We start from the raw sequence: 12,136 nt of genomic DNA, 5'->3' as shown, positions 1-12,136 counted from the left end.
TATAATGAGATCTGGTGCCCTCTTCTGGCCTGCAGGCATACATGCAGGCAGAACACTATATACATGATAAATAAATCTTAAAAAACAAAAAAGTATGATATGCAGTCCTGATCTTCATTCCTTTACCTCCCAAATATTGTAATTACAGGCATGTGACACCCTACCTAAGCCCACAGGACAGTGTGTGTGTGTGTGTGTGTGTGTGTGTGTGTGTGTGTGTTTGTGCATATGCATGTATTGTTCCTCAGAAGCCATCCACCTGAGACGAGCCAGGGAACCCCAGGAATCTTATTTCCACTCCCCAACAATGGAGTTCCAGGTGTGGGCCGCCACATGCTCACACAGCCAATGCTTTACAAACTGCGCCCTCTCCCCAGGGAAAAAATGAGGCCTAATAACGTTCCAAGGCTAGAGGTTTGTGTCCATATGCAGGGAATGTGTCACTTCAACTGGCGTTGAGATTTTCTCTTTTAATTTTTGTGTTACATTTACGTATTGGGGCTGGGGGGTGGGAGCACATGCCGTGGTAAGCTTGTGGAAATCCAAGGACAGGGTCAGTTCTCTCCTTCCACCATGTGGGTCTTGGGATCAAACATCATTCGGGTTAGTGGAAGATATTGTTTGCCCATGAGCCATTTCTCCAGTCCTGGCATTGAGTTCTCTATCTCAGAAGCTATGTAAGTTTATGGACAGGTATAGATATGAGGTAGTTTTCATATGACATCAAGCCCCTGTAGTACCTGTAGACTGGAAATGACCTGGATACAGATCATTACACCGAAAATTCGGAACAATTTTTCAGGTATTTATCGTATCTCCATTGCACAGATTAAGAAATTGGGCACAGAGAGGCCTGGTGACTTGCCTAAAGTCACACAGCCAGCAAAGACAGACGACTTGGGCTGGTTTTAGAGAGGCAGCCAACCTCAGTCCTTTACGTGATGAGGAATGCAGGAAAGAACCGGAGTTACCTTCTGGGGTTCAAACTCGGGAGCGTTGTCGTTGGCGTCAAGGATTTCCACTATGGCCACTGCTGTGGTGGTGGAGCCCTCTCCATCCATGTCTGTGGCTTGGATGGTCAGCGTGTACTCGGGGACTTTCTGGGGAGAAAGGAGCAAAGAGGAAGCCCACCGTGAGTCCAGTGTGAGGGGCTTCCCAGCTGGGCAACAAGACACTGCCTTGGGGGTACAGAGGCAGGGGAGCAGAGCAACCCTTTCACGGTTTCTCGATTCCTTGGCCCACCCCTCACCACCTCCAGGGAACAGACAAGTAAACATAGGACAGAGGTGGGTGGGGTGCAGGGTTGGGAGTCTCATCTCCTGTGCAAGCCCCAAGCACTGCCAACCCTCGGCTGCTCCACACAGGAGCCTGGCGCAAGGACCTAGGCGGAGATATTAATTAGGAAACAGAAGGCAATTCCAACATCCACGGAGCTAGTTCTACTTAGTGGCACACAGGGGACAAATCTGGGCCACATGCAAACTAAATGAGCCATTCGGACAGGAAATGAGAAGCACTCAAAAGCCTGCATTTTACGGCTGCCTCCTCACCCCCTGCTGGGGATCTAGGCAGCGGGCTAGGCAGTGGGCCACTAGCCCAAAGAGCTGTGGGACAGCAAAAGCCAATGCCGCAGCCGCTGAGCCAAAGCAGCTGACCTGGGTCTCCACTGCCCGGCCTTGACCTTGGGGCAGCCACAGCAGCTTCCACTCTGAGTCAGGCTTTGGCACTCATACCTTCCCCAAGGCCACTCACCTCCCGGTCCAGGCCACTGGAGATGACACTAATGGTCCCAGTGCTTTTGTGGATGGTGAACATGAGGTCGTGTGGCTCCTTTGGTTCTTGGCTATGGATGGAGTAAGCCACCACCCCATTGTACGTGTTGATGGCATCATCCTCATCTGTGGCTGTTACCTGCATCACCGACGTGCCTGCAGGGGGAGGGGACCGCTGAGCACCTTTCCCTCTCCACCCAGCGCCAGCCTGACTACTCTGGAACCCCGTGAAGTTCTGCCCTGCATACCAGAAGGATCTCTCCCCGGCTCAGTGGCCGCCAGTGTCCTGGAACCCACTTGCCATCACACCTTTCTTTCCTGGGAAGTGGAGCTTCAGTTTAGGCTGGCCACGGCCATAGCTCTGATCCTTCCAGCCACAGCTGTGCTCTGACCATGGCAGTGACTTCTGACAAATTTGGAGGAAGTTTTTTAAAGAATGTACTTGTAGCTGGTGACTCAAGCTTGTAATCCCAGAACTTTGGGAGGTTGAGGCAGAAGGACTGACTGACCATGAGTTCAAGTCTGGCCCTGACTACAGAGTCGTGAGACCCTGTCTGAAACCAAGAATAAATAAGCACGCTGTTCTTCAGCCTGCCGAGAAATGTAATGCCAATGCTCCCTCGGCCACAAGAGTGAACCAGAGGAACAGTAAAATGACAAGACAGCAAACCTCGACCTTTAACTGAAGCCCCATGGCACCCTGGATCAACTGCCTCTGGGCTTTCTCAGTAGAAGGAAGGGGAAAAGCAAGATTTTCATCTTATTAAGACTGTTGAGGCCAGCCTGGTCTACACAAGTTCCAGGCCAATAAAGGCTACACAGTTAGACCACGTTCCAAACAAACCCACAAGACAACAACAAAGAAAGACTTCTAGAAGCTGGGCAGTGGTGGTACACGCCTATAATCCCAGTACTCAGGAGGAAGAGGCAGGTGGATCTCTGTGAGTTCAAGGACAGCCTGATAGACATGGTGAGTTCCAGACCAGCCAGAGCTATCCAGTGAGACCAACATCCCCCCCCCCCCCCAGACAGGGTTTCTCTGTGTAGCTTTGGAACCTGTCCTGGAACTCGCTCTGTAGCCCAGGCTGGCCTCGAACTCACATAGATCTGCCTGCCTCTGCCTCCTAAAGGTGTGCACCACCACCGCTCGGCTTGAGACCAACATTTTTATCAGTGTTGGTACAAGCTTGTACTCAGGAGGCTAAGGCAGGAGGATCACAAGCTTGAGGCCAGCCTGGGCTACATGGGGAGATCTTGTCTCAAAAATAAATAAATAAACAAAACAAAACAAACAAATAAAAACAACCAAATATTTTAATGGTGGTAATTTCTGTTATTGGTAACCTCTGATCAACTCATCTCTGAAACTCTCTGAAACCAGAAGGCCACCCCACCCCTATGCCCAGCACCTGTCACTGAGCATCTAGTCCCTCATCTTCTAGTCCGCTCTTCTCTAGTGATGGCAACCTATTTTTGTTCTCTGTAAGTCACATTCTAACAGCCCCCAGCCCCGGCTGCTTGCCCTGTGGCTGCGGAACTTCGGGCTGGGTGCTCCACAGCTTGTAGGAATGCATACATGATACACGTGTTCTTTCTCTCTTTTGGGTGGTGCTGGTGCCCAGGGCCTATCTTACAGTCGGCATGTGTTCCACCCCTGAGCTACACCCTCAGCGGTGTGTGTTATTTCTAACCTTCACAGTATTTCAGGGTTGATATTCCCATTTGGATTGAAGCTCAGAGGTCATAGATGTGCCTAAGATCACAGGCAGTAGAGAGGCAAAGTCCAGATTTAACTCTGAGTCTCTGTAGTTCCTTAGTCTAGCTGAGCCCAGAGCTTCTAGAAAGTTCTCAATTGTGAATGCCAGAGCTCTGCTACAGGTCAGGCTTGATCAGGACTCATGGGGTGGATGGGCAGTGTGCTGAGGGGACCTGACACGTAGCTGTGTAGTTCTGGCTGCCCTCCAGAATGATCCCCAACTAGATCTGGACCCTGCTGACCCAGAGCAGCTCCATCCCAACCTTACCAGGCGTTGCCCCCTCCAAAACCCTCCCTCTGAAGGTCTCTTGAGTGAACTTGGGCTTGTTGTCATTCTGGTCTGTCACGACGATGGAGATGTTCATGGGCTCCTCCACAGAAGCCCCATTCTCAGACACTGCATGGCCAAAAAGCTGTGGACACAGAGGTCTGGGTCAGCTGGTGTTCCCTGCTCACCAGGCCTTGGGCCCACCTCAGAAAAGACATCCATATTGGGTACTAAAGGTTACTTACCTCATACTTGGCAATCTTCTCCCTGTCCAGTGGCATAGTCAACAGCAACCAGCCTGTCTCCTTCTCTATGGTGAAGACGCCCTCAGGGGGACTGTCAGCTCCAGGCCCGGTGATGCTGTAGAAGATCTTGGTGCCCCTGTCCTTGTTAGATTTGAGCTGGAAACCAAACAAAATGACAGCTGACAAAGTGGCAGGTGCCTCACCTGGGGGCAGGGAGCCTTCTGCAGCTCCCCACCCGTCGGCAAGAAGCCTCGCTCTTAGGTCTTCAGACAATCCATCCTGCAGACCTCAGGGCTGCCCAGGCCGAAGGCACAGTCCTACCTGATTCAGCCTCTGAGGGAAAGGACCCTTGCCATTCTCGGGGACTGATATCGGCGGCATCACCCACTCTCTCTTGCGTCTCCGTAGGATGCGTCTGGGCGGGGAGCTCACCGCAGCCTTCGCTGCCTGCAAGGAAAGATGTGAATAATACGTTAGCTTTTGCATGAAAAGAGAAAGGGGTCAGGTGTGGCGACACTCCCACAATCCCAGAGCTCAGGAGGGAGAGGCAAGGATGGGAATTAAAGGTCGTCCTCGGCTACCCAGCAATTTGAGGTTAGCCTAAACCATGTGAGACCTTGTGTTAATAAAAAAAAAAAAAGAAAGAAAGAAAGAAAAGCCAGTGGTGGTGGTGGTGGTGGCGGCGGCGGCGGCGGCGGCGGCGGCGGCGGCGGCGCACACCTTCAATCCCAGCACTCGGGAGGCAGAGACAGATGAATCTCTGTGAGTTCAAGGCCAGCCTGGGCTACAGAGTGAGTTCCAGGAAAGGCTCAAAGCTACACAGAGAAACCATGTCTCGGGAAAAACAAAAAACAAAACAAAATAAAAACAGTAATAATAACAATTGTAATAATAATAAAGGAAAAGAAAAAAAGAAGGAAACTGAGGGAGAGAACCTGCTCACAGTGGTTATCTGTGTCTTCTCAAGGGTGGGCAGGGACATGAGCAGATGGAGACAAAGACTGCCTGTTATAAAGCTCTAAATATTTTTGTTTTGAACATTTGACTATTCAAGAAACTAAAAGACACTAGGAAGCTGGGTGGTGGTAGCACATGTCTTTAACCCCAGCACTTGGGAAGCAGAAGCAGGAGGATCTCTGTGAGTTCCAGGACAGCCTGGTCTACAGAGTGAGTTCCAGGACAGGCAGGGTCACATAGTGAGACATGGTCTTAGGGGAAAAAAAACAAACAAGGAAGTATGGCTAAGTGCCCCAGGTCTACAATCCTCGAGGTCCACAGGACTGGCAATCCTGTGTTGAAATGGCCTTCGCTTGGGGTTAACATGGACCAAACTGGAAGGGAGGGAGGTGCTGGAGGGATCGACAGAGCCTTGGAGAACTGGGTGATGTCAGCCACGCCCCTCTTCCCTTCCCTTCCCCATGGGCTGCCTCTCGCCCGCCCTCTACTGGGCAGCTTCAATCGCTTCTCTGCTCTGATTATCAGCTGATGCTCCCCACTGGTTTGGCTGGCGGGTTAGGAGCTTAATTAAGCGCTCACTACTATAGCATTTAGGGCCTCTGGCCAGCAGTAATCTGAACCCAGCATCTTCCTTTTGTCCTGCAGACAGACAAGGCATTTTACCTGGACTGTCTCACTGTTCAGCACAGTGACTTCTCCATGGTCAGCACCATGCAGCTCATGTCCAGTGCATCCAGTCAATGCTACAAGTGAGGAAAAGAGAAAGAGAATTAGAAAGCAGTTCCCTGACTACATCAAGGAGTACCAAGTGGTGGCACCCGGGGATTTGTCTTACTTTCTCTGTCCAGCAAGTGGTTACAAGTCTCAGATGTCATTTCTACCCGTAGTCTTACCATTATTTTTTCATTTGTATGTGTATGAGTGTATGCCACATGTGTGCAGGTGCCTGTGACGGCCGGGAGTGTCAGAGGCCCTGGAGCTGGAGTTATAGGTGGTTGGGAGCCCCCTGATGGGCGTGTTGGGAACTGAACTCGGGTCTTCTGGAAGAGCAGTATATGCCCTTAACCACTGAGCCATCGCTCCAGCCCCTACATTTGCTCTTGGTGGAGGGAGGACCACCTCATCATCAGTCTGTGTGTCCAACCCCCGTGTCCACCAGGCTGGAGAACCACAGTGGTGAGCATCCAAGCCATTAGTCGCAGGGAGCCTTGCTGAGTTACAGCTAAGGGAGGAAGATGATTGCCTGGAGGCGAGCTACACACAGTCGGCATCCAAGGACTGACACTGTTCCCCACAGACACTTTCTGCAACTTCTAGTAATTTAAGTTTGTCATACTTCTTTCGAAATCTACCTGCAAGGCTACTGTCCCCTCCCCGCCCACCCTCTCCCCCCACAAAATTTTATTTATTTTTCATCTGTGAACCAAAGAGTCCAGAAGAGGAAATTGGATCCCTCTGGTACTGAAGTTACAGGTGGTGGTAAACTACCATGTGGGTGCTGGGAATTGAACCCAGGTCCTCTGGAAGTGCAGCCAGTGCTCTTCTTAACCACTGAGCTATCTCTCTCCAGCAGTTGGAATTACTAACTACAGGTCACCAGCGTACACCCAAGCTGGCTATTAGCCCCAACCCCTTTTCCTTTGTGCTGCTGGGGGTCAAGCCCAGGGCTTGGTGACTGGTAGTCAGGTGCTTTAGTATGGAGTCTCACTCCCAGAGGGAGGATCGGAGAAACCAGATGCCTCTCGTGCATGGCTGGTGGGAACGTGAACGTGAACAGCCCCTGTAGAAAAGTCTGGTAGTGGGGCTGGAGAGATGGTGAGCAGTTAAGAAGAGCGCTGGCTACGCTTTCAGAGGATCTGAGCTCAATTCCCAGCACCCACACGGCGGCTTACAACACCTGTAACTCAGTCCCAGGAGATCGGATGCCCTCTTCTGACCTCCGTGAACACTAAGTACGCATGTGGCGCACAGACTCACATGTAGACAAAACACCCATACACATTAGATAACAAAACTTGAAAAAAAAAATCAGAATGTATTCACAAGTCTGGGCATGTAACCCAATAGTAGAGCGTTGTCTCGAATGTACAGCTCCGAGTTCAATCTCTAGCATTTTTTTTTTCTCTTAAACTGGAAGTGCATGATTAAGATGTTCACAGCAGCACTACTCGTCATTGCTACAACTGGGAATGGGAGGTGTCCACGCGCAAGCAGTGCGCACAGAGACAAGGTGGTATCATCACGTTCGGTAATGACTCAGCTGCAAGGCCATGCGACAAGGGGTGGATTCAAGGAGCGCGGGAGGCAGAGGGGCAAAGCCAGACAGAGGGCAGGATGCACGCTTGTGGGGAAGAAACACCCCCTCCTCCCCCAACAGCCGAAGCTGGCCGCGGAGCAAGAGGAGAAGCACAAGCTTATTAACACGTTCAGTATGTGTCACATGGGCGAAGCCTCCGCGTGGCTTAGAACTTGACACGCCTTCCTCAACAATGAACAGTGCAGCTCCGAGAGAGAGGACAAAGGGAAGCACTTACAGAGGCAGGACACCGTGGATGTAAATCCAGGGAGCAAATAATGGAGTGGGGGTTCTTTACTGAAAAGAGTGGCTTTCAGAAGGAGGACCTTTAGCCGTCGTGGGAAAGCTGGGAGGGCAGAGAGAGAGAGAGAGAGAGAGAGAGAGAGAGAGAGAGAGAGAGAGAGAGAGAGAGAGAGAGTCCAGCCCCTGCATTTGAATCTGTATTCATTTATCCATCTTTATTTCCCGTGCTAGGTATCGAATCCAGGTCCTGCACATGCTGAGTATATACTCCCTTGCCTTTTTTCTTTCTTTCTTTTTAAGGCAAAGTCTCCCTATTCAGCCTTGTAGACCAAGCTGTCTTGAACTCAGAGAGATGTCCTAGGAGCACTGAGATTAAAGGTGTGCACCACCATGCCTGGCTCTTTTGGTACTTTTTCATTGCCTTTTGCTCAAAAATATTTATATCCACGTGTGGCATTTTCTGGAGCCACACATTTCAGCTGCCTGTAGTGGGATTCCATTGTGTGAAGCTGGGGCGCCAGCAGCGCTTATGGAGGTGGACAGCGTCAGCGGAAGGGGCACCAGGGCTTAACAACCATAATGAGCCACCAGCAGCCCACAGGAGCCCAGTGCCAGCTTTCAGGAGCCCCAGAGCGCACACATCCAGGCACACATTCCTCCTGGAAAGCCGGCATGTGCGAGTGGGAAAGCGAAGATTGCTTAGAGACAGCCCTGCCTCCTTGACGATAACCTCTCTGAGGAGCCCTGGGCTAACACAGGCTTGGGGGAGGAAGGGAAGAAAAGGACCTGGGCTTGATTCTATTCCAGAGGGTCCCAGGAGCCATGAGACCCATAGAGTGGCCCTGCCTTTTATTCTATTGCTCATGTTTGCAGGCTCATCTGAGGAATTTTCCTTTTCCTTAATCCTAGAAAGACCAGGAATGATAGATATAAGATACAGACTAAATCACCTTAAATATAGGCATGTGCCATCATGTCCAGCTCATAGTTCCTTATTTCATCTGCATGAAGCAACTTATGAGAAACATTTTAATGCCCATTTTTGAGACTGGGAAACTGAGTGGTTAAACAAGTTCATTAAAGTCACATAGCTAAGCAATGAAAATGCTGGGAGTAATTCTCTGCCCTGTCTGAAACCTGAGTCATTCCGTAACCACCGCGGTCATTCAGTCTTGCTCATCTGCTGAGAGCCTCTGCCACCTTCCATTACTCCTCATCTACAGAAATAATAGTGATGTTTTTGAGACAGGGGTTCTCTATGTAGCTTTGCACCTTTCCTGGAACCCACTCTGTAGCCCAGACTGGCCTCAAACTCATAGAGATCCGCCTGCCTCTGCCTCCTGAGTGCTGGGGTTAAAGGTGTGTGCCGCCACCTGGCACAAACATCGACATCTTCATGCAGAACTTGGATTAATTTATTAGATTTGGAAGACCACCATTCAACTTCACAGAACCATCATGAATACCACACAGATCAAAACCCCAAAACACGACTCTGTCGACCACAGCATCATCTAGCACGCACCAAGAGGAAACTGGAACTCCAAGGTGAGATGAGTTGCCTAAATCCATACCGCTAACGAGCAGAATCAGAACCCAGGCACGGTCAGAGTCTAAGGCCAGGTTCTCCAGCAAGGCATTCATTCAAAAACTGCCTTGTGCAACCTGTGCACCTGTGCCATTTGCCTAGATACCATGATAAAGGATCCACAAGTATCTTTACACTCCTACAGGGCACTCCAAAGCCACTTTTTCTGGGCCGTCTACACCATTCACAAACTAATCAACAATGCATGGCTGACAGAGCTAAAATGCAGAGAAAAATCTAAATGCGCATCAGTGAGGGATTGATTTGTGTTACTTTATCATCCATGCAACAAAATACCAACCAGATATTGCAGAAAGCTATGAGAAGGGCCAGGGATCTAGCTCAGTGGTAAGAAGCACTTGCCTAGCATATGAGGTCTTGGATTTGACTCCCTAGCACAAAAAAAACCTAAACAAGTTATAAAAGATGGATGTCCTTACTCTGTAGCCTATGAAAAGATCCCAGAATATATTGTTAGTAAACTTTAAAGGTAGAGAGTGATCTGTCTACCTGCTAATATGTCCAGTTTGCACTTTATTATTTATTTGATGTATTTTTTTGTGTGTGTGACAATGGGAATTGACCAGTACCTTACACATACCAGGCAAAAACTTTGTCACTGAGCTATATCCCTAGATCAGATGTGTACTTTTAAAACTGTATCTGAGGGCTGGAGATATGACTCAGTGGTCACAAACACTTCCTGATCAATCAGAAGGAACAGAGTTCAGACGCCAGCAATGTCAGGAGGTTCGCAAACATCTGTAACTTCAGCTCCTGATGGGAGCTAATGCTCTCTTTTGGCCTCTCTGTTCCTCCCAACCCCCATAAATATAATGTAAAAAAAAAATACTGAAAAAAATATCTCTGAAAAGCAATTCAAAAGAAATAGGCTTTTGGGCGAAGACCCCTGCTGCTGGACAAAGATAAGATGACTATCATAGACTTTCTGGAGTCCCATGGTTACTAACTGTATTAGTTGTTCAAAATATTGACTTAAAATTTGCCAGGCACGAGATCATAAGCCTGTAACCCCAGCATGTGGGAGGTGGAAGCCGGAGAATCAGGAGCTCGCTGTCTTTGTCAGCTGGAGTTTGAAACCATCCTTGGCTAAATGAGAGTCCATCTCAAAACAACAACAAACATAGGAAACGTAATAGTCCTTTCCTTGATCTTGAACTATGAGCGCCTCCAGCAGCTCTCCTATTCTAGCCTTTCATGTTACCCAGCAAGGAACTAATGACTCCCCCAATGCTCATAAGCCTTAAGCCCCCCAAACTTTAAATACACCATACCCACAAGGAGCCAGTAACCCAGAAAAACCTCCTATTATCTCCCTACTCCACCCACAAGGAGTGCCAGCACCCGCTGTTGCCCTGATTCCTGGCACTTCCCACTAGTACGTGGTGCTGGACCTTAGCATCTCAGTACCTAGGCTGTCCATCTATTCTCAGAGGGGACAGTGCCAACAACCAAGCAGGCAGCAGTCACATACTAATGGGTGTCTCGGCCTCCCCCGAAGGCTGCAGATTCCAGACACATCAGCTCCAACCCACACTCGGCAGGAAGCAGAATACAAGCACGGGGCAGGAGTTCAGGCAGGCAGGGACATGCTTCAAACACCCACTCTGCTGGAGACACTCGGCTAAATGTTTTCTTTCCCCAGTCCTGGGAACTAATATTCCTGCAAGGTAGGTATTACAGCTTCCAACCCAACAACTCAGGAAACAAGAGATTGTAGGTGAAAGGGGACGAGGGTGCCTTGAACTGCCCCAGGGACAGCTTCAGAGAGAGAACGTCCCAACAGCTAGTGGGCAGCAGGACCAGACTTCAAATCTTGAAGGTAGTCAGTCAATGAAGAACACAGAGGCCCAGCAGACTTGGGCTGTCGACTGTATGCCTAGGAAATGGTGTGAGCCTATGGAAGTTCAGTCTTCTCACCTGAAATGGGAATAATAATGTGTGCCTGGTCCAGGATAAGCCTTCAATAAAAGGCACCATCAATCTACGTATGCACAGTTAACCAAAGTGCCTATATCCAAGTCTTGATTTCTATCAGCTCCCTTTGTATGTTGTGTATAAGTGTGTCATATGTGTATAGCACATACATGCAAGTGTACTCATAAACACACTTGTGGAGGCCAGACCAATATATCAAGTGTCTTCTATATCTTCTTCTACCTTATTGTCTTGAAAGTCTCTTACTGAATGGGAAACAGTTCCCGGGTCATCCCCCTCACCTTGCACGCCCCCCCCCTCCAGCTGGACTGTCTGGACAGCAAGCCCTCAGGATCATTCAGTCTCCACCCTCCTTTCTAGCTGGGGGTATAGGTACACACAACCAAGCCAGACTTCTATGTGGGGGTTCAAATTCAGGCCCTCACACCTGCAGAGGGAGCACTCATGCACTGAGACATCTCGCTGGCTTCTTCACTCTTTTTTGAGGTAAGGTTTGCTATGCAGCTCAGGCTGGCTTTGAACTTACTATATGCAGGCTAGGCTGGCCTCAAACTTGTAATTTTCCTGCCTCAGTCTTCAAGTACTAGGATAACAGGTATGTGCTACCACACCCAGCAGGTCTTTTTTATTTTTAAAAAGATTTTTATGTGTACTTTTAAATTTTTATGAGCCTTTTTTGGGGGGAGGCGTGGGACGGGGCAGGCCTGAATGTGCATGCAGTGCCTGCAGCAGCCAGAAGAGGGTGAGAGAGTCTCTAAAACTGCAGTTACAGATGGTTGTGAGCAGTCACGATGGTGCCTTGAACTGAACCTGAGGCCTCTGAAGGAGCAGCCAGTGTTCATAATCCCTGGACCACCTCTCCAGTACTACCCTCCTCTAGACAGTCTTTTCTAGACCATGGGGTGTGTGTGTGGGGGGGGGGGGAAATCTCCTAACCTGCAAAGAGGTTAGCTGTGACTGATAGACCTGAAGAGAGAAGTAGATGCCTGGTGCCCAAGAACACAGAAGAAAACTGGCTTAGTCTGCCGCTGGAAGGGGTGTGTGTGTGTGTG

General features: G+C 49.5%; 1 protein-coding gene across 1 annotated transcript in view; it reads right to left on the bottom strand.

Annotated features, from left to right (window-relative positions):
- Positions 1–12,136, bottom strand: part of Cdh3 (cadherin 3) — a 48,124-nt gene that overhangs the window by 17,838 nt on the left and 18,150 nt on the right. The window contains exons 3-8 of the mRNA XM_016005391.3: positions 5,662–5,741; positions 4,363–4,488; positions 4,042–4,197; positions 3,797–3,941; positions 1,753–1,928; positions 972–1,100 (exon numbers count right to left, since the gene is read on the bottom strand). Coding sequence (XP_015860877.1) covers positions 972–1,100; positions 1,753–1,928; positions 3,797–3,941; positions 4,042–4,197; positions 4,363–4,488; positions 5,662–5,741 — 812 coding nt within the window. The remainder of the gene's footprint in view (positions 1–971; positions 1,101–1,752; positions 1,929–3,796; positions 3,942–4,041; positions 4,198–4,362; positions 4,489–5,661; positions 5,742–12,136) is intronic.

The sequence above is a fragment of the Peromyscus maniculatus genome, chromosome 5 (assembly GCF_049852395.1).
Source record: "Peromyscus maniculatus bairdii isolate BWxNUB_F1_BW_parent chromosome 5, HU_Pman_BW_mat_3.1, whole genome shotgun sequence".
Lineage (NCBI taxonomy): Eukaryota > Metazoa > Chordata > Mammalia > Rodentia > Cricetidae > Peromyscus > Peromyscus maniculatus.
Note: the sequence above shows the minus strand (reverse complement) of the source record. Positions and strands in the feature narration are given on the sequence as shown.